Source organism: Lagenorhynchus albirostris, chromosome 5 (genome assembly GCF_949774975.1).
Source record: "Lagenorhynchus albirostris chromosome 5, mLagAlb1.1, whole genome shotgun sequence".
NCBI classification, from domain to species: Eukaryota; Metazoa; Chordata; class Mammalia; order Artiodactyla; family Delphinidae; genus Lagenorhynchus; species Lagenorhynchus albirostris.
This window is the reverse complement of record NC_083099.1, coordinates 67,422,984-67,446,288: the sequence shown is the minus strand read 5'-3', so window position 1 is coordinate 67,446,288 and position 23,305 is coordinate 67,422,984. Positions and strand designations below refer to the sequence as shown.

The 23,305-nt window shown below is 35.9% G+C and overlaps 1 protein-coding gene across 1 annotated transcript in view; it reads right to left on the bottom strand.

Annotated features, from left to right (window-relative positions):
* Positions 1 to 10,408: 10,408 nt before the first annotated feature.
* Positions 10,409 to 23,305, bottom strand: part of TPRG1 (tumor protein p63 regulated 1) — a 261,943-nt gene continuing 249,046 nt past the window's right edge. Inside the window, exon 6 of the mRNA XM_060149271.1 lies at positions 10,409 to 10,652. Within this exon, the coding sequence (XP_060005254.1) occupies positions 10,596 to 10,652 (57 nt within the window). The 3' untranslated portion in view covers positions 10,409 to 10,595. The remainder of the gene's footprint in view (positions 10,653 to 23,305) is intronic.

Below are 23,305 nucleotides of genomic sequence, written 5' to 3'. Positions count from 1 at the left end.
TCATATTTGTAGTTATAGATTATCATATGAACGTGTAGATGAAAGATGCTAGTTAGATGCTTAAATAAATAAACATTATTTATGCTTTTTGTGCTATATTGTTCTATAATAATGTGCTATATTGAAGGCTATAATATCCCTTAACAGGCAAGGTTAAAACAAAGTACTTTTGAACCTTTATTAGTCACTTCCAAAAGTACGCATTCAATTAGAAACACTGGAGCATTTACAAATAGAATTTTCTGACTTTTTAGTTCACACAGTTCAGCCAATCTGAACACAGGTCAGTCAAAAGATGTAGGATAAGAAAGCTAGATTAAAGGATTAGTATATCTTTTTCACACAAGAAACTGAGCCTTACAGAAGGGAAATGACTTCCCCAAGGTGGCAGAGCTAGTTCTTATAGAGCCAAGCTTAGAATCTCCAAATCCAGATATCTAAACTAGGTCACATTACCCCCTCTGTCCCATTTGTAATTTAAGAGTTAGGAAGCATAAACCTCAAACCTAGAAGTAATCCAGACTCTTCCTCTGCCTTCATACTACACCTTACATCAACCATCAGAGGTACTATAAATTGCCTTATGTAACTCTTAAGATTCACTCCCACCAGTAAAGCGCAGGTTATGAGACAGATCTGACTGCCCCAAACTGCTTATCAATGGATTCCTTATTTCCATAAACTATTTTTTCTTATTTATAATGTTTTTTAAAATTACCTATTATCGATATATTATTTTAAAACCTTTTTAAAGTCACCTTTTTTGCTTTATTAAATTCCCACAATTCTATTTCTTTGGTATTTTCTCATTTTTATTTGTCCAGATACTCAATTAAGAGAGAGACAAAAAACAAAAAACAAAAAAAACGGGTTGCCTTACCAGAGTTTCAATCTAGTCCTAAAATAAAGGAGATAGACTAATTTTCTGATTACTCCTTTTACTTAAACAAGTTGAAAAGATAAAGATAAACAAATGCCGGAGTGATTCAGGGATAATAAAGGAATTTTATCTAAACAATCCCAATCACAAAGACACAAAAATACTAGTTAAACACACAAAACATAGGAAGGACAGTGAAAACTGCCTTTATCATAGACACACCTGAAATATGTACTCAAACCAGTCATGTTCAATTTAATAATAGTTAATATAAGCTGTTGCTACAGTATTTGTACTGTTTTTAAATTAAACCTCACCCATTTATAATCCATATAAACAGACTTAAAAACAAAACACAAAATTCTTAGCATCAGTTTCTTGGTCAAAGTGCAGTAAAAGAACAAGTGAAAATGCCAACAGTGAAACTCAGGAACAAGTTCAAACATCATAGACACAGTTCTTGAGACTCTAAGAGTTGTATCCCATGGTTAAGAAAAAGGGATGCTTTTATAAATAAGAAAAATGGCTTCATCAGCATAAAGCATAGTCAAACATCATTATAACAAATGTTTTTGATGTGACACTAAAGAATAGGATTTGCAGGTAAGGGAGGGATCTGTGAGGCTGACTATTTTCTTGTTTACATCTTCTAATTTTTCATAATGTATTTTTGCTATGTGACTTTAGTCTTATCACACTTAACCTCCTTGAGTCTCCAGTCTCAAAACAAAATTAAAACAATAATCTACCTCACCTGTCATTTGGTGTAAATTGTGAAGAGAAAGCCCACAGAATTTTTTGACAGAATGAATGTAATGGTGAGAGAAAGAGAGTTGTCAAGAATAACTTTAAGGTATTTAGTCTTAGGGTCTGGAAGGATGGTGTGGCCATCATTTGAATTAGGGAAGCCTGTGGAGAGAGCGTCTGAGATTCCACACTTCTCCAAAAGACGTTACCCCAGCTCACTGATCACAGAAGTCAAGAAATTTGAAGGAATCAGAGTTCTTTACAATCCATTACTTAGCCCAGGCCTAGCACACCTGTGCTATGCTTTGTTGGATTCTATGGCGACAGATTTCTACAATTGGCTGCTCAGATATTTCAATACGAAAAAAGCCTCTTTCTAAAAAAGATCTTTACTTCCCAATGAGGTTACCTGCAGAAAGGTGGTTCCCAGTTATCTAGATTATATACTCTATTTCATGAGATACTTGCATATCCTGATTATTTTATTGTTTAATACGTTTTATATTAGTGGGAAAAATCATTTGGGATATATTAGGTATCATATCTAAAATTAAAATGCAATACACTTTTAGACATAATCAGAAGATAAAATTGCAGCTGAAATGGAGGATATAGTGATTGAGGGACCAAGGTCAAAGGCAATTTTGACATGATACTTTTCTATTAATAATTTTAAGAATGCACAGCTCCTCCTGTCTGACAAATCCCTTCCTTTAGTAACTGTAGGGAAGCTAAATTATTCATCTTTTCTATTTGGAAGTCTAAAATGTATAAATAAAGAAATAGAAATTGTAGTCTATTATTTAGAATTAGAAAGGTATCTAGCTGGGTAATAGAAAATTAAGATCTGTAAATTAGTGAGTCAATGGTGAGAGGAAGTATAATTTTCATAGGAGGGAGTCATTAAATACTGTGCCAGTGGGAGTCTGAGTAGAAAACAGGTGGCACACTGTTGTTGAAGAGAGTTTAATGAACAGCAATTTACAAAACTATGGACCATGTTTAGGTAAAACAGTCAGGGATGATAACGTACCCAGATTACATCAAGGGGCAGGTGCAAGAAGCAATTGCCAATACCTGGCGTGACCTATAGCTGTAAGGGAGGGTTCCTCCCAGGAGCTGTGGCTGACAGGAGTTGTAGCCATAGATGGGAGCCACTTCCCAACCATCACCTGATGGAAAGCTAGCCAGCAAGACAAATACCCTCCCTTTGATCTCAAGATGATGCCTCCCATTGGCCAAACCCATTTGGAAGACTCAGGGAGTGGGAGCCTAGACAGTGAGATCCAGAGGTCAGCCTCCTAGGTCACAGTGCAGGGTGGAAGATGATGGACAATGGATGCGGAGAAGCACAGAAAATTTCAGCTGGGATACTCTCTAAGAGTGGAAGCACAAACATATTAAAGTTGCCTGGGAAAACACATAGATATTTACAAAGAAACATTATTATTTTTTAATAGAGAAAAGTTGAAAGAGTAGGGTTAAAAATAATTCTTACCACTCGAAATAACCATTGTTTATACATTATTTATACATTATTTCAGATCTTTCTAGATAGATAGATAGATAATCAAAATAAATAAATATGTAGGAAGACAGAAGGGTAGAAGATATTTAAAATTATATTACATCATAATTTCTTATAAAGAGTACTAAATATAATACTACTTGAATACAATGGAGGATAAGTCTAAGATATTTAAAATGTAACTGAAGTGCAATTCAAGGATTTACTGATACATATTTTTTTTACCACAAGCTTTATTAGTATAGGTTCCTTAGCACATTTTGCCGTCTTTTAAAATTTACACTTTATGTGACTTATTAAACTTTGCATTTATCATTTATTTATATTTTTATGGATTCATAGATGTGTATTTTATTCTAATGGCTATAATCCAATCTTATTATTTATTGGGGTGCTTAAGTTGACCCAGATTTGGCCAGTGGGGGCCCCTTCAAACTAGCTTCTCTGTCCTTTTGACATGTACCCATCATTCTAAGAGTATCTCTTTACCCTTTCAGCCTTACAGAATGTTCCAGGCTCATTTCGTGCTTTCCCTGCCCAAGCTCTGGAAATAGCCATTCCTTCAAAGATCCCTGGTTTCTTTTAGTGGAGAATTATATTTCAAAACCAAGACTTAAGTGATATTATGCTCATTTATATAAGCATACCTCTGTTCCCAAGTCCTCTTAGTGAATAGAGCTAGGGAATGCACACACACATTCATTTATGCCTATGCTTATTTATATATCTATTAATTAATTTATCTCTGTATCTATTTATCTATCTAAACTGAAAACCATGAGTTCACATTGATGTCTTCAATTCTAACCTAACACCAACAGTTTCATTTTGTTTTTCCCTTTCCATATTTGCAATGCCCTTCTCTAACAATGAGGCACTTGGCTCCCATGATACTTAATAGTTTTGCTTATTTGATTAACCACTTATATGTTAAAAATCTTCCTCACTGCTGACACATGCCCCTACCTTCCACTGCCAGAACTCCAATGTTCCATGTTGAGCTGTCCCTCTCCCCACACACAGAAACTTTCCTCACCCCTGCTGGGCTCCAGTGCCCTGTGCTGGGCTCCAAAATCTGCACTTGGACATCTCTCTCACACTAGTTGAGCTCTAAAATCTCACTCTGTGTCACCATAGTGTTTCCTCTCTTCCCAATTTTGATACCAAACTTTCTTTGGGCTGAATTTTTCAGGAAGAAACGGGAATAGAAAGAAGAATAAGAGAACTATTATTTTAAATACCTATGTTAGAAAGAAAAGGGAAGTAAAATCAATGGGCAAACTTTCCACCATTTAAAAAAATCTAGAAAAAGAACAAATTTTAGAAATACTAAACAAACTTTTTAAATAATTGTGAAAGGAGAGAAAACTAGCAATAAAAGTAACAAAAGAGGAGACATTACAGGTGTCAAAAGATAATTAGGTGATATCATGGATGACATTATATCAATAACTTTGACAACTTGACATAAAGGACAAATTCCTTGATAAATATAACTTATCAAGATGAACATAGAAGAAATAAGAAATCTGACTGCTCATATACTTATTAAGGAAATTGAATTCTTGATCAAAAACCTTCCCACAAAGAGAATCCTGGTCAAAAATGGCTTCAAGATGAATTCTAACAAACAACTAAGGGAGAACTAATATTAATTCTGTAGAATATATAGAAGGAGGAAGCACTTTCCAAATTATATGCATAACCCTAATGCCAAAACTTGACAAAGATATCACAAGAAAATAAAATTATAGAACAATATAACTTATGATCAAAAATTCAAAAATTTCTAACAAAATATTAGCAAGTTAAACTTAACAATATTTTTTAAAGACAATAAATACATTGTGACTAAGTGATTTTTAACTCAGGAATAAAAGCCTGGTTTAATAAGAAAATCAATCAATGTAATTTATCACATAAATAGGACAAAGGGGAAAAATCATACATTATCTCAACAGGTGCAAAAAAGCAGTTATGATAAAACTCTCAATATCCAGGAATAGAAGAAAATTTCATCAATCTGACTATGGGCATCTAAAAATAACCTATAATTAACATTATTCTTAATTGTGAGGGACTTAAAGTGCTTTCTTTCTTAAGAGTGGGAATAAGGAAAGGGTGTCCTGTTCCTCCTCAACCTTTGCCTTCAGCTTTTTAGTGAGAGTCTTAAACAGTGCAATAAGGCAAGGAAAATAAAAGAAAGGGTAAAAACTGAAAAAAGAAAGTATTGTCACTCATAGGTGAAATAATGTTAATATTAAGAGCCCAATAAACTTCACAAAAAATACTGTTCGAATAAATGTATATACCAAGTTCACAGGAAACAAAGTTACTAGTCAAAAATCAATTGTCTTTCTATAAATAAGCAACACATAATTGGAAATTGAAATTTTTAAAATACCATTTAGTATATCATCAAATCCATCAAATATATAGTTGTAAGTATAACAAGATATCAATGCTGAAAACTACAAAATATTGCTGAAATAAAAAAATTAAAACAATTAAAACCTGATGATATTAGAGAGATATACAATATTTATGAATTGGACGACTGAATATTATTTATATCTTCCCTGTCAAAACTAATCTCTAAATTCACTGCAATCCCAATGAAACTTTCAGCAGGCTTTTTGAAGAAAGTAAGATGATTCTAAAATTTATATGAGAATGTAAATGATCTAGAATGACCAAAACAATTTCACATCTGTACACTGTAATATTTGTAAGATCCAGAATCAGAAAGTGACAGTTCTCACAATGACAGAGTGACCTAAGGTAAGGGGAGCCAAGAAGAGGAACTCAAAAATAAAGGTTAATAGCTATCTACTTACTGTGTTCCAGGCATTATTAGGACTTCGTATGTATTCTGTCTTTTAATCCTCACAATAGCCCTATGAGGCAGGTGTAATTAGGACCTCTACTTTATAGATGAAGCAGGTGGTGGAGCCAGAATACAAAGTAAGGGTTTTCAGATTACAATACTATCCATGAATGAAAAGGAACAGACCAAAATGGCATTTACATTTCATATCCAATATAAACAAGGTGAAACATTCTAAGCTTTCCAATATATTATTAGTATCTCTAAATAAGAACGATGTTTTGCTATAAAGTGACAACTTGCTCTTCACGGTGTAAACTAAAAACATTTCTTTCCAAAATTTTTCAAAATGGTTGAATGAACAATGTGTTGATGCAAAGATTTAATGACGACTTGCAAGTAGGAATAATATTAAGAGACGATAGGGTGGGACTGAATCCCAAGCAATTATTCCCAGAAGTTATAAAGAGTATAAACATGGGCATTCTCAGAAGTCCATTTATGCTACAAGTATGGACACCTGAATTAAACAGTTTTGAAGGAACAAACCTTTATTACTAAACAAGGGTCATTCTCAGAAAATAAAAGAAATCAACATGATGATACAAGGTTTTCCCTGTATCATTCATTAGGGAAAAAAAAAAAAAGAATATGAGTAAACTCCCTGTTTGCACTGGGAAACATTTTTTAAATATGTTATTAAATATTTATTCTAATAATATTTGTTGAGTTTTCCTATCGGGAGAAGAGATATAAAAACACAGCTATTGTGTTTGAGAAATTCATTTTAGTGAGTAAACAAATGTATGGGCCATTAACTGAAACTATAGAGAAATCAGAACTGAGAAGATTGTGTAAATTGCCAAAGGATAAATGGATAGTGGAGGCCTGGGGAAGGGAGCAGTCAGGGATGGATTCAATGAGAAGAAATTTATGAAGAAAGTGTGATAAATCACTTGCGGGGCAAGGATAGTAAATACATTCTGGATAAGGTATCACTGTAATCAGAGACATGGTGGCCCATAGAGTGTTCTGGAAACTGCAAGAAAGCCAATATGGCTAAATAAATGTGTGGTAGATGGGCAATCAGTGAGGCTCAGGGGGCAGAATGTGCAGGATTTTTAATTTTACCCTGAGGTTATAGAACCATGGAAGGTTTTACACATGGGGTAATTTATTTGTAGTCTTATCAGTAATCTGGCCCAGGTTGCAGCCTGGGTGATGATTAAAACGCTATTGCAATAGTTCACAGGGACAAATCTAAAGACATAGAAATGAGATCAAAAGATGAATTTGAGGACATTTAGGAGACAGGATCAATGGAAATGAACAAGGAAAGCAGAAGGAGAGGGGTCACTCCAGGCTGACTCAGGGGCTGGAGGTACACGTAGCTGGATGAACATGAGCGGTGCTAAAGGATGCCGGCTTTGATTTGATCGTCCTTCCAATTATAGACTTCTAGAGCTAAATCGGGGGGGGGGCAAAGCATAAGATAAGTAGAACCCCAGTTTCTTAAAGTGAATTTCACCCACCCTTCTTTTGTGAATTAAGTTTTCATAAAATAAGAGCAATCCTGAATTTTCTAAGCTTTGACTTTCACCAAATGACAGAATGACCGCTACCAACTTTGGCAAGCCTAATTCTACCCAGAACCTGAGATGTCAAATTTCCTTGTCCTAAGGATTCAGATATGTAATTCCTTTCTAAACATTGTGCATGATTCACTCTGTCTGACTAATGACGTGACAGTAGGTAAAAGAAAAAAAGAGGAGAAATTGCCACGGAACAACAAATAACGTGAGACCACGCAAATATACTGAATGTGAACACCTGCTATTCCACACATCATGAGTTATTTTAGAAGTTTCAAGTTGAATAAGCACCAAAAGCCCCTGCAGAAACAGAAATATCTCCACCCAGAATGAGCTCTCTTCTTACCACACTCTGGGACCGTTCTCTGTGCTGCTGAAAGTGAGCTAAGCACAGATATGACTGTGTACTGTTGGTGTTATGGGCATACGGTCCAGGAAGCCATGAACAAAATGAATCTCCTCCACTTGTCCTTCTTCCATCTCTACATTTGTTCATAGCCTGATCTCATCCACCATCTCAATCTAAGCTCTGACCTCAGGTCAGTTCTCCAGGGAATCCGCTGGCCCTGGGCCCCTTTTTACCTCTGAGGAATCCCAACACTGATTTGTGGTTTCTTGGGAAGGCCCAGGACTGAGGATCAAGAGACCTGAACTACTATCTCACCTCACTTCAAGTTTCCATTCTTTTAAGTGAAAACAATCATGACTCAGCCGTCATAGTAAAAGCCAAACCAAATGATGTTGTAAAATGGCCTTTGGAAGCTTAAAACGCTATACACATGTGGGAGATTATAATTGTCCTATAGCCTTTCTCAGCTAGTTTATACATTTTGTCTGAATTACATGAACGTTGAACTTGGGTATCTTCTTTTGTATTAGGATAAATACACTGCCTTAACAGAGTGGTTATAAGAACAAAATGAGTACACATGTGGAGCACGTGGCACAAGTCTTGGAAGCACTACACACTGAATAAAAAGTAGTACTCTTGGTAGTAGTGCTGCTATTATTACCATGACTCCTATTGATCTGTTCCAGAGAAATCAGTATTTGATCCCAGCCTATTTACAGGGCCCAAATGCAGTGCTTGGTGGGGAATCTGCAGATAGAGGGTGCAGAGGGAATGGTGAGTGAGTTGCTTGGTGTTCTTGTTCTTTTTTTTTGGCCGTGCCATGCGGGATCTTAGCTCCCTGACCAGAGATCTAACCTGTGCCCCCTGCGTTGCGAGTCTTAACCACTGGACCACCAGGGAAGTCCCATGAGCCGCTTGTTTTAAGTGGCAGATGCAGACTAGACGGTGGCCCTTGCTTGGTACTAGTACAGCATTACCACTGCTAATAAATAGGGGCTGTGAGACTAAATTTTCTTAGAATCATGGAATGATTCTGGAATGATTCATGGAACGAGGGCCAAGAGAGTATGTCGTGTGCGTTTTGAATCATCACTGACAGTGAACTTGAGCTCCTGGTCCTTCCCCCGTGGATACAGTTGCTACAGGCAAATATCATTATCCTTTCACGTATGGAAAATACTTGGCTTGCCCTTTATTTCAGATCCTAGAATTTGAGAATTGGACAATACCACAGAGATCATTGAGCTTGACCCACTTACTTCCCAGATGATGAGACGAGGCCCAGAGAGAAGCGACTTGCTGAAGGCTGTATACGTTACCAGTGGAGAAACCAGACCAAGTCTCCTGACTCTCAGCTAGGGCTTTCTTCCTCTTTTATTCCGCACTCAGTTAATTTGGTCTCTGTTGGCCCCGACCACCTTGTTGTTGGTTTTCTGAGGTTGAGCACCTGGATGGTTTCTTATCCGAGTCTTGAACAGCAACCAAGCATGTGGATGGGCAGAGGTGGCTGACTCAGACTTCGGAACACTTTGCGCCTTAGGGGCCAAGGTACAGTGTAAAGGAAGGGTGTGTCAGTGTGACTGGGTGAATGAGAGGGGAGGAGAGTGGTTTCACCCTGCAGGGCTCCTGCTAATGAGTTCTGGGACACGGAGCAGCTTCGATTACTCACCCAACTTAAGATAGGCTTGGCCCAGGTAAACTGAGCCATGAATTACAGGGGCATCCCTCAGCATAAAACAAATAAAGAGATTTGCTTTTGCAGGGAAAATCATTATCATTTTTTCATGCATTCATCCAGTTGTGCAAAAGATATTTATTGATTACCTACCACACGCCAGGAGATGTGCAAATATTCAGGTATTCAATGGCAAATTACATGATCCCTGTTCTCAGAAAGTGAGAGATGGCAGGCCAAGAGCTAAAGTTGATACAGTGAGATATATGCTGTAACAGTGGTAAGCACAGGGTGCATGTGGAAGCTCCAGGGAGGACCGTCTTGTGTGTGTTTGTGTTGTGCATGTGTGCGGAGCTCAGAAAGATTTACCTGGAAGTGATGCTTGAGCTGAGTCTTTAAGGATACAGAAGGAGTATAGCGTCAGAGTGTGAGACAGCACGGCTGTTCTAGGGAATTAGTAATTCCATATGTCCGAAGTACAGAATCAAACACAAGGATTATCAGAAGAGGCTTTTTTTTAATTTATTTTATTCAAGTATAGTTGATTTACAATATTGTATTGATTTCTGCTGTACAGCAAGAAATTACACATATGTATATTCTTTTTCACATTCTTTTCCATTATGTGTTACCACGGGATATTGAATATAGTTCCCTGTGTTGTACATTAGGACCTTGTTGTTTACCCATTATATATGTACTAGTTTGCGTCTGCTAATCCCAAACACCCAATCCATCCCTCCCCCACCCCCTTCCCCCTTGGTAACCACAAGTCTGTTCTCCATGTCTGTGAAGATGCTTGGCATGTAACTATCAACTCGCTGTAGAAATGTCCCATCTCACTTTGCTATCAAGCAAATGGAAGCTCAGGGAGACCAAGCCATTCTCCCAAGACTCAGCAGACGTCAAGCACCAAACCACGATTAGACTGGACCTTCATTTCTCATGTGCCTCTTATCCTCAACTTAGAAGGTCATAGTTGAAAAAATTACCTTCAAGTCTTCCTTAACATAGAGACTGAGCAGTAGTTTGGAACTGAGATCCAAATTTCCTATGGAAACCATGGCATAAATGTTGGTTAGGGACCCAGGTTTATCTCACAAAAAGCTACTTAGTCTATGATGCACTTATAACACTGTACAGAACAGTTACAGTAACTGACTATGAAATGTAACCAAGTGTGTGTGGGAAAATGGACTTTAATTCAGAATGCTTGGAAACTCTCACCACCACCTTCCTGAAGTGGGAGATGGAGACTTCAAGATCATACTAACTGTGGGTCCAGGAGGACAGGGAGTGAGAATGCAAAGGGAGAATATGACCACAGGACACTAGGGACCTGGAAAATGTGGGACAGAGTGTCTTTTCCAGAACAAATTCCCCATAGACATCTCTCAGTCCTGTAGTCTCCATAATCATCCTCTTCCTCTTCTTCAGGGAACCCTTCCATGACAGCACCTGAGGTGTAAGACCATGTTTTTCTCCTCTCTGATGTCCCATAGATGCTTTCCTTCCCTCCTGAGATAAGCACTAAAAATTTAGAAGTTTCATGAATGGCATTTGTTGCAAGAAACTATGGAAAACTGAGGAATAAAAAACCCTCCAATGTCCTTTATACTTTTTTCAAGTAGATCCTTTGGAGAAAATCAAAAGTGTATAATGAAACCCGCCTTCATTGTAAAGAGGTTAGGAATAATTCTTTGGCTAGGGATTTTGGGCCAGTCTAAGTTTAGAGTCCAGTACACAAGTCCTTGGTAGATTTTATTTCATCTTTACTTTGAACTTACTGAAAACAGCACGTGGGTGCTTCTCTGTGTCTGGACTCCCCAGCCATCCTGTCACTGTAGTCCTGCATGCTCAGGGAGAGAAAAAGGGGCAGCGTGGAGAAAACAGAACAAAAAACATGGCAGCCCCTGATATTATAGTCCTTTTACCAGTTTTATCTTCCCACTCTAACAATGACAAAAACAAATATTTGCCTTACGCTTTAGCGTTTCCCAAAAATGTCTAAACACTTTAAAATATTAAGATACAGTTCTTTAAATGTGAATTGCAGACTGAGTTAATATCAATACTGGAAGGAATTCAGAGACGATCCTGTCCAACTTATTCATTCTACACATGAGGAAACCAAGGCACACAGAGAGAACGCAATTTGTTCAGGTTCACAAAGGGGACCAGAGGCATAGGCAGTTAACTGAGCAGTTTCATATCCGTTATCTCATTTGTTATTCACGAACCTCTGGGTTTGCCCCAAATGAGTTTGGTTAAAGCGATTTACCTAAATCCACACAGTTAATGTGACAGCTGTAAACAGACCCCAGGTTTCTTAGATTCCAATTCCAGTGCTTATAAGACTCCATAAAGATGGCCTTGTGGGATTCCCCTAGAAACATCTGACCGGTGGACTACGTTAAGAACTTAAAAATAAATGATGGCTTTTGGGTAATCCCAGATAGCAAAATAAAAAAGTCCCGAAATCAAAACTGTAAACAGAACTCTTCTCAGAATGAGTGTTAAACGAACCATACCCCCTTTTGTTTTTTTAAGGTAATATTTTACATGGCCCATCACATAGCAATCCAGAACACTCTAAAATTTAGGATTTCTATAAATGTTTCATTTAAAGAAAATTCTCTCATACCTTAACTCGATTGGTCAAATTGCTGCCATTGTTATTGTTATTATTATTACCATTATTATCTCCTCTTTGTAGATGAGACACTGAAGCTCACAATCTCAAAGGTAATAAATGAAAGCGTAAAGCTAGGTTTTCTGTTTCTAAATCCAGTAGGTTAAACATTAATTCTGGCACATTTCAAACCATTTCTTGTTGTGTTTGCTTTAGTCTCATGGAGAAACACATTTGGGCACCCACAGTCCTGAATAGCACTTGTATATTTAAATGTCAGTTTGTTTCTAGGTAAATAGTGACCTATAAATTTGAGACCAATGGATCATTATGTGAAGGTTTTTGCTATAAACACTAGTAGTAAATATTGGCTTTCAAGATATATTCATAAGTACTCACCTACCAAATACAGGTTTCCAGTTAAATGTTTAATTTTCAATCTGCTCCTCAGGTTTACATATGAATTAATGAAAAAGTAAAGTGTATAAATTTCTATACTGTATATTCCTCTGAACAATGAACATAAAAAAGGAGAAATGATGAAAAATTTTTCTTTAAAACTTTGAGTACTTTAGTGTCCCTTTTTTAATCTTTTTCTTGTTTAATTCCCTTTCACTTGGTCAATGTAAAGTTTTGTTAAATTCTATTTGTTTAATTAAGTTCATACTAACTTAGTGCAGAAAATGATTTTTTCTTTCCTTTGGTTCCAAGCAGGTAGATTTATTCTCAGTTGCCTGAGCAGATATATCCCTTGGTAAGTATATGCAATAGATAACAGTTCACAATCAGAACAGTTTTACCTTCCTGGACCCACATGATGAATCTGATAGCAATTCATTGTAATATAGCCTGAAAAAGTACCTTACCGATGCTGAATATTGTAGTTCATTCCAACCATTGTGACTGAGAACTAGGCTAGGTTGTTTTGTGAAGGTTAAAATTTAACTTCATTCTGGAACTGCTCTCAGAATCATGGAAGCCAGAATAGCACTCAGAACTCATTTTAACCATCATCAGACAGCAGCAAAGCAAACAATATTTACATATGAAATTTAACTTTTACACAAAACAAAATCAACTTATAAGTTTAAAAACATGTCTCCTAAAAGAAAAACTGTATTTTTATCAGTAACTTTAAAAAAATTAGTTATTTTTCCTGTTAGGGTGTTTTTATTTGCAATAACAGAAAACCAGTCAAAAGTAATTTAAACAATAAGGGGTTTTCTACCTCGTATAAATCCTGAGGTCAGTAGTTCCAGTGAAACCTAGCAGTTTTATGGGGTAAAATCATGATAATCTCACACCACTAACATCACTGCCATTAAAGAGAGCCAGAAGTGAATGTAATAAAAAAATGGTCAATGGAATATTACTCAGCCATAAAAAAGAACGAAATAGTGCCATTTGTAGAAATGTGGATGGATCTAGAGATTGTCATACTGAGTGACGAAAGTCAGAGAAAGACAAATATCAAATGATATTGCTTACATGAGAAGTCTAAAACAAGGTACAAATGAACTTATCTACAAAACAGAAATAGAGTTACAGATGTAGAAAATAAACTTATGGTTATCAGAGGGTAAGGGCAGGGAGGGATAAATTGGGAGATTTGGATAGACATATACACACTACTATATGTAAAATAGATAACTATTAAGGACCTACTGTTACAGCACAGGGAACGCTACTCAGTACTCTGTAATGACCTATGTGGGAAAAGAATCTAAAAAAGAGTGGATATATGTGTATGTATAACTGATTCACTTTGCTGTACACCTGAAACTAACACAACATTGTAAATCAACTATACTCTAATAATTTTTTTTTAAAAAATGGTCAATAATATGGCTTATTACAGGTAATTTAATCTTTTAAATTGTAAGACATTATGATGATGACATTAAATGGTTTATTTATATCTTTATTAATGTGCATGTCCTAAAATATTTATGAAATTCCAATAACTCATTAGATTTCTGAAATTAAAAATTTGACTTCTAAGAAATTTTAAAAGTCTGATGTCAGTTATCTTAATATTGATAAAAAGGATGAGAGGTATACTTCAGAACTTTATTTTTTATAAAAAGAGTATTAATTAGTGATATTTATTTATGTAAGGATTATTTTAAATCCTTACCCACATACATACACAGCTTGACCTGTGTTATTTTGAATTCCTGGAATTTCTGTTAAGTGTAACTTTTTCTTAAACAAGGAAAGTGATTATGTTCTGAACTTAAAGAGATATTGAGTGAAAGTGAATCAAATGTGAACATGTACCTACCTCCTTCTGATCTTTTCCACCCTTAGAAATCACTAAATGTATGTACACGTGTGAGTAGGTATGTGAAAATTATAAATATAAATATATAAATATAAATATATTAAGTACTTGCATCTATTATATATATGAATTTTGAATCAATATAAATGAATTACAGTGCTGAAAACAAGGAAGATTCACCTCCATTTAACAGAAATTATACTAGATCATTGTTTTATATATATATATATATATATATATATATACACATCACACACACACACACACACACACACACACACACACACACACACACACACGATTTGATTCCTGAGAAAATCACAGTTCAATATACTTAAAAGGGAGCACTGCTATAAAAGGTAGAAATGGCTTTGGATGTTTGTTTGCCAAGTTTAAAGGTAATAGATCCTTAAGAAAGGAAGTCTTGGGGCAACCTTCAGGATAATATTCAGAGAGATCTGCTCTTCACACCTCTCAATCCCCAGGCAATAGACAATAGAGAAAAATGCGCTTTCGTGCTAAGCAAAAGCAGTAATTATGAATGCTTAGACCTGAGACACAGGGTAGGACCTTGGATGACTGGTTACATTTAAAAGGAAGAGGAAATTCTCATATTTTCAATGCCAGCTATTGGTAAAACCTGACAAATAGCACGTTTCTCCCTCTTTTACAATTTTGAAGACAGGGTGGAAAACACAAAAATCATATTCTCAAAACATTAAACATTCTTAAATACAAAAACAAAGAGAAAAATTAGAATCATCAGTATCTGAGGAAAACCAATAACATGAGTAATGTTATTGAGTAGTAGTGTATATTAGTATAATAATCATTTAATATAATAGTATGCAATAATATGTGTTAACATTTATTATAAGTGCTTTACTTAAATTTAGCAGAAGCAATAGAAAGTGAAATTAATCTGAAGTTGCTGACTTTTTTGTGTTTCTTTGCTACAAGAAATATTATTTTGTAAAAAATTCTTCTAGATTTAAAAGAATTAGTATAAAAAAACAGGTGAAGTCATTATGTTTTAACTATGCACTTTGAATGTAGACAGGATTGTGAATCCTTTGGCTAAAAAGATGAGCGTATGAGAACTCTGACAATTACTGCATCAAATCCCTCTTCTCAGCTTGTGGTTTCTATTAATTTTACACTGCTAATGTTTGTAAAATATACTTCTGTTATCATAATTAGCAAAATTGTTTTGCATTTTTTCTGTTTGTAAGTGGAGTCACTTACTTAGTCATCTTTATTATTTTTTTAAATCATGCATTTTTCTTTTCTGTATTCTTTGAGTCATCCTTTAATTGACTAGATATTATTGTTAAGAAACGTTTTCCAAAAGGGCTCATGCATACTTATACTCCCCGGATTCTTTCATGTGAGAGAATGTCGACCTGTAACTGTCTTTATACAACGTATGAATCTTGACTAGTAGAATATCCTTTAGTCACAGTTTATTTTCTTAGATACCTGAAGACACTGCTCTGTTGTAATCCAGAATTGAATGTTACTGGGGTAATGTCTGATTTTGGCCTGGATTTTTATATCTTGTAGATTTGTTTTCTCTAACTGGATGCTGGAACAATTCCTTTATTATTTTTCTTCAGATTTTTTTTCCTGTTTTCTTTCCTTTTCAGAGAGAGAAAATATTACAGATATAATTTAGCTACTTATAATTTCCTTCCTGATTTGAATCCCACCCCCTATCTCCACAGAACCTCTATTTTGACTTTGTGTTTTATCAAATCTCTGTAGGCTGCTTTACTTTTACTGTCCAAATTCCATATTATGTTTTTGAGATATATCCGTACTAATATACATGGCCTTTGTTTATAAATATTAACTGCAGTTTTTGCTGGGTATTGTATTGTTTCTAACTCATCACTAATGCAGCACTGCAATGCAATGAACATCCTAAAACACATCTCTCAGGGCATGAACACAAGAGCAATTCTTGGGGAGAAATTGAGGGGTCAAAGAATATATCTTCAGCTTTATTAGATATCTCTAAAATTGTTGTATAATCTTATTTTTCCACCAGCAGTGTAGAAGAATTTCCATCTTACCACTTACTCTTAAAATAGCATGTAACACACGGTGTTACCAAACCAAACTTGGGTCCACTGTCCCATGTGCAGTAAAGCCAATCTACTGACACTGGCTTGCAGTAAAGGAAAGTTCAGAGTTTATTGCAGGGCACCAAGCAAGGAGTCCAGGCAGCTATTGCTTAAAAGGCTGAACTCCCCAATGGCCTTCAGGAAAAGGTTTTTAAAGGCAGAGTTAGGTAAAGGGTTTTAGGGTGTGTGATCAGCTCATGGACTTTCTTCTGGTTGGTGATGGTGAGATAATCAGGAGTCAACATCACCAACCTTCTGGTTTCAACTGGTCTGGGTTCTAGGTGCTTGTGGGCAGCATATAGTTAACTTCTTCCACCTGGTGGGGGTTTTAGTAGCAGTCAAACAGCTCAAAGGATATGGCTCAGGATATGGTCTATCTATAGACCTTGAGGAGGAACTAAAAGTCCTTGACTTTGTTTAATGGCTAAACTATTATTATTTTGTCTTGATTGTTTTCCTTTGTTGCTGCATTTTCTCACTTCTCTGATTAAATTTATCCTTTGAAACTAGGAGAAGGCTTAGGAGGCTAAAGTTTTTCTACAAACAAGAGGCAGGAAGAAGAGACAGGGGATTGTGTCCCAGGAAGGCTCCATAGGGTCCTGCTCAGTTACAATGGTAAAATACCATATAAGTTTTACTGTTATTGAGATTGAGATAATATCTACTTCATAATATGAATTAAGTTGCTTTTTCTATATATTCTCTATTTTATATATGTATTTATGTATGTATAGATATAGATATAGATACACACATATTCCTTGAATGTGTGGTAAAAATCAACATTAAAAACATGACCTCTGTATATTCTGAAGGGAATATTTGATTATCAAACTAATTTTTATAATTACTATTCGTTTAATGCATTTATTATTTTTGTTAAGTCAAATTTAAAATTAATATTTTTCTAGAAAACAGTCATCTCTTCTTTTTATTCCTAAGATTTATTGACCATCTAAAATTATTTATTAAAATTTAATACAAATTAGTGAATATTTAGTACATTTATCCAATCCATTCTCTTTTCTCTCTTTTTGTTGATTAGTTTGGATAGAGGTTTATGCAATTAAAATTAGTTAATTTTTGTTTGTTTAAAGAATTGGCCTTTGATTTTGTTGTTTACTTTTTTAAAAATTATTTTTGGCTCTTACCATTTGCATTTTTTTCCTCCAAATTTCTTTATTTTTGCACAGTTCCTCTTTTGTACTTTCTTGAGTTGAATATGAGTTGCTCACTAACTCATGACTTATTTTAGAGTGTGTTTCTTTATTTGAAAACGTGTTATTGTTGAGTGTCGGTGTGAGCATTCTTTTATGTAGCTGATGTCTAATTTAAATCCACTTTGGTTCAAGAACATGGTATTGATTCTCTGAAACTTGGTGAAACTCCCTTTGTGACCAATTGCTTGGATATTTAGATCAGCTAGTTAATTTTGTCTTCAATCTTCCATATTCAGTGCTAAATTTTATTCGATTGGTAGATCGGTTGCTGACACGTGTGTTAAAAATTTTCAGCGATTATGAATTTGTCCAATTCATTTTGTGAACTTTGTATTTTGAGACAATATTCTTTATCAACTACAAGTTTATGATTGTCCTCTGTTCCTGGTAGATTGTAACATTTATCATTATTGTTATTATTATTATGCTGTTTTTGTTATTGCATCTTTCTTAATTCCACTGAACTAAAATAATTAATTTGCATTTTTGTCTTTTAGGAAATATCTACTGAATTATCTGACATATTTTAGCTTGCAGACTCATCAGTGTTAGGAGTACTCTTTCTTCATGAATTCCCAAAGGTGATAAGAAAGGATTTCATATTGCTCAGCAATTCAAAATCATGCTAATAATTAATTAACTGAGGGGATCCATGAGAGATTGCATTGGATTAGGGGGATAGTAATAGTGGTGCTGGTGGTGTGTGTATACACATGCACGTGTGTATAAATACAACTTAGTGTTTGTGACTAGATAAATAAAACCTGGTGGACCTAAAAGCTTTTGAAGTATGGTGACATGTCATGCTATAAATCTTCACAATTTTAGAAAAAATCTGTTGCTACTGTTGTAGCGGGAAATCACAGCATAATTGTTTTCACACTCAATAAAAATTAATTGGCATTAGTTGTCATAGAAAACACTCTTGAAAAGCCCCTTTTTAATCCATTGTAATCCTGTATGTGGTATTAATTTACTTAAATTCTTATTTCTAGACAGTTCAACAAACTTGAGTGATATCTTTGTTGGAGTCTCATGATTTCTAATGATTTTCCTTTTTCTGGTATCAGTATGCACAGTGCCATTTAATTAATTAATTTGATGACTATCCATACAGTGTTCATTTGGAACAGGACCCTGTCTAAGGCTCTGGAGAGAAAAAGACTAAAGGGCAACATTTTGTAGACTCATACTTTAGTAACAAGGATAAATATACAACAATGGTATTATATGAAAAATGTTATGGGAGCACAGAAGAGGTTGTAATGAATTCTGCTAAGGGTTGCTACAGAAGGGCATGGTGTGAGAAGACTTCAAAATGCAATGTCAGGGCTTCCCCGGTGGCGCAGTGGTTGAGAGTCCGCCTGCCAATGCAGGGGACACGGGTTCGTGCCCCGGTCTGGGAAGATCCCACGCGCCGCGGAGCAGCTGGGCCCGTGAGCCATGGCCGCTGGGCCTGCGCGTCCGGAGCCTGTGCTCCGCAACGGGAGGGGCCACAACAGTGAGAGGCCCGCGTACCGCAAAAAAAAAAAAAAAAAAAAAAGCAAAATGCAATGTCACAGGATCCAAAAGCTAAAGCATGAGAACATTTCATCAAGAGGTTAAGTGAAGGAAGTTCATTTCATCAGAATGCATGACTCAAGACTAAGGGAAGAGATGGGAACATGCCTGGTTTGATTGGGAAGAACAGGGAGTCTGGCATAGTTGGTGTATGAGGAGCAGCGTGAGAACAGTGGTTAATGCAACTGAATAAATTAATTAATTAAAATTATTACTATTATATCTAATACTTTTACGATGCTACTGTCTGCCAAGCTGCATTCTAAGTTCTTTACATATGATAATTCATTTAAGCCTCAAAACAACTCTATGAGATAGCTACTATTATTATCTCCATATTACGGATGAAGGAACTAAGTACAGAGAAGTTACCTTTGCCAAGGTCTCAGAGCAAGAAAGTAGTAAGAGTGGAATTAAAATCCAGGTATTGGGCTCCAGAGCCAGAGTTCATACTATTCTACACATTTTAAGTAACTACACATGGAGGGAATTTTTGCAAGATCAGCTGCTATCATAAAAAAGCATACAGATTTCATTTATTTTTCTATTTCCGTGGCATAAATGATTCCCCTGGGACAATAGTTATTTGTAAGTACCATCCAGATATAAAGGCAGAGGCAACACAGGTAGAAACTGACAAAAACCCTAGAGCCTGGCAAAACTAATATCATGTTTTAGAATTATTTGTATTCATTACCAAAAGCTAAACCTTATGATGTGTGAAGGTAAGACAGTGTTAAAACAAGCCCTCAGGAGGAAAATCATAGTAGACATTGTCAGCTGCTCCTGTCACTCTGAAAATGCAAACTTGTGAATTATTTCAGGCCCTTACACAGCCCTAAAGGTCTTATGAGCAAATGGTTTTATTTTAAAACAATTTAAAACACTTTAAGTTAATTTACCATTGTATTTCTGTGTTCTGGCCTAAAGCCAGCATCTTCCCAGTCCTAATTTGGTACCTAGTTGAATTCAAATTTTAAACTTAATGTTCCCAGTGAAGCTAACCCTAATTTCATTTTCCTCCTTAGGGATTCAGACAAAGGTCCCCCCCTGTTAATTTCCCATGCTTAGGTGTACTTCTGAAACATGCAAACAATGTATTTTTCCAAACAGGGATCTGGTTAACTTTGCCAAACTTAATTTTAAGAGACTCTTGAGTCCACTGACCTCACACCATTGTTCATTTCCTTTAAACTCAATGACTCCCTTTTCCACGGCAAGGTCCAAACCCCAGGACTAACTTCCAGCCTTGCCGTGATTCTGGGTACATCAGTAAAACAGAGATTTTCCCCCCAATTTTCTACATTCTCTTTCTTTAAAACTTTATTGATGCTTTTTTTCCACTCTGAAATCTCTTTCCCAATTCTTCCTACCCCACGTTTCAGGAAAATTTACCCAAATTTCAAGGCCCAGGTCACATACAATTCGTCTCCCTGAACTGTGCTCTTTTTCAACTTTACATCCAAAACATTTATTTAGGGTTTCTAAGAAAGCTCTCAACAAAGCCCACTTGGAATTGTGTTACCTGATATAATTTTAAAATATGGGTGCTTCTCCCCCCCCAGATATGAGCACCACCCCCGATGATGATGACTCACATAGCTTTCATAGCATTCTGTATACAACAGATGCTCAGTAATAGTAGTTGGGATGAACAACAAAGACAGACATGTTGAAATCTGCAGCTTTATAGTTGAAGCTGGAAGGAGTAGTGAAAAAACCATAAACCAAAAAAACTCGTGTTCAAAGCAGGGCTCTACCACTATCATTTGTAATATCAGACAAATAACTCTCTCTCGGCCAAAGGAGAATGCATTAGATAATTTCTAAAACCCCTTCTAGTATTTGGAATTTGTCATTTTATGATTTCCCCAGTAATATTATACACATAGAACACTGACTACTTATATCCTAACCCCTAATCCAGTTTGAGAAATTTTATTTTGGACTATGATCCATGAAACTACATCATATGGGGTCAACTAGTGAATCGACATGGTATAGTTTGACATTCCCTGACATTCTTGGCCGCCTGGAGGACAAAAAACAAAACAAAACCCTAAAAAAAACCACTCTTAAAGAGAATTTGAATGTAGATTTAGAGGCAAAGCCTCATTTCACTAAAGAAGAATCTCAGTTCCAGGAAGGTAAATTATTTCCACTTGTCACACAAATAGTTATGAGCAGAGCACAGGCTTCAGCTCAGAGTTCTTACCTCCCTGGAAGAGCTTTTCCTATAGGAATTTAGAATTTAAATATTTACCTGACTTAAAGGGCTGAGATAAAGGTAATGAAGAAGAAAAATAGAGAAACAAGGATGTGTTTAGAGCTTCATCCGGGGTACTGAAATGTGGTGGAATTAATCACTGGGTTTCTGAAAGGCACTGTAATTGTAGTGTATATGAATTGTAGTTCAAACTTGCAGGTGGGAAAAATTTTCATTTTATTTGTGTGTAATTGAACATACTGTATATGCTGTATTCCCGTTCTACCAGGAGGTAGAAACTTAATCTTGGTCACTTAAGGGATCCTCTCTTTGTCCCAGGTTTTCGGTTCAGTTCCAAAGGATTTATTTTATGCTGAGGCACCAGGAGACATCTGGTCCTCTACTGCCATCTAACCATTCACTGAGATATCCACCATGAATTTGATTCATGTCCCTAGGTCCACACAGGTCACTGCTCAGTCATCCCTCATTCTCATGGCCAAGAGGTCTGGTTCTCTTCCTGCGTTTCCTTGGTCACCTTCTGCTGCTCTGGGCCACATTCGGCCATAGGAAACTCTGTGAGGCCAAGGTTCTATTTGCACACACCATACACTCAGTTCCACACTGGGTTTTGCTTCTTGCCCAAGCTTTCCTGGGAAGTAAGGCACAGGCCTCTCAGCTCTCCAATTCTACAAATCTACATGAGGATTTGAGTATCCTTCTCAAGGTTTTAATCTGGGATTAAAAAAAGTGGCAGAATAACTTTTTCAGGATCTCATAATATCTACATGTTCATTGCTTTGTAACCCAGTTCTCTCCCCAACCTAGGAAATATTTTCTTCTTTTTTTAGACTTTTTAATAATAAAAGGTTGCAAATATATACAAAAATAGAGAAAATATCATGACCCCCACGTATCCATTACCCAGATTTAGCAATCATCTACCCCAAACCAATCCTATCTTATCTATACTCCCACCCATTCCCCACCAAGGTTATTTTGAAGAAAATCCCAGACACCATATTATTTCATTTGTAAACATTTAGGCAATCTCTAAATGATAAGAATTCTTTTAAAAAGCAAGACATAATCCTATTAGCACACAAAAAATAATTCCCTAGTATCATCAAATATCTACTTAGTATTCATATATTTCACACTTAAAGTGTCTAATAAATATTTTGCTTTTGAAACAATTTGAGATCCAGACAAGAAGGGTTTATTGCTACTGATTGATACATCTTATAAATCTATTTTTATCTAATAGGTATGGCTCCATCAATCTTCACACACATCCCTTCCCAAAAAGCAAACAAACAAAAACTTTTCTTGAAAAAAAAACAGGTCTTTGTCCTATGTATTTTCAAGAAATCTTTATCTGGACTCCAGGTGGGGAAACTCCAGCCCCTGCCCCACCCCTTCCCCTCACATATACATATTCATCAGATATCCTCTTCAATCTATTCTTCAAGCTTTTTTCCCTGTATTAGTGCATGATACATAAACCCCAAATTGGAGTGGCTTGACACAATAGAAATATATTTCTTCAAGTTTAAACAGGTGTTGCTGATCATCTGAACAGTGGCTCTCTTCCATGCAATGAAACAGGGCTCCATCGTGTCTAACACAACACTCTTGAGTTTGCCAAACATGTCCTCTCATTCCAGTAAACTAGC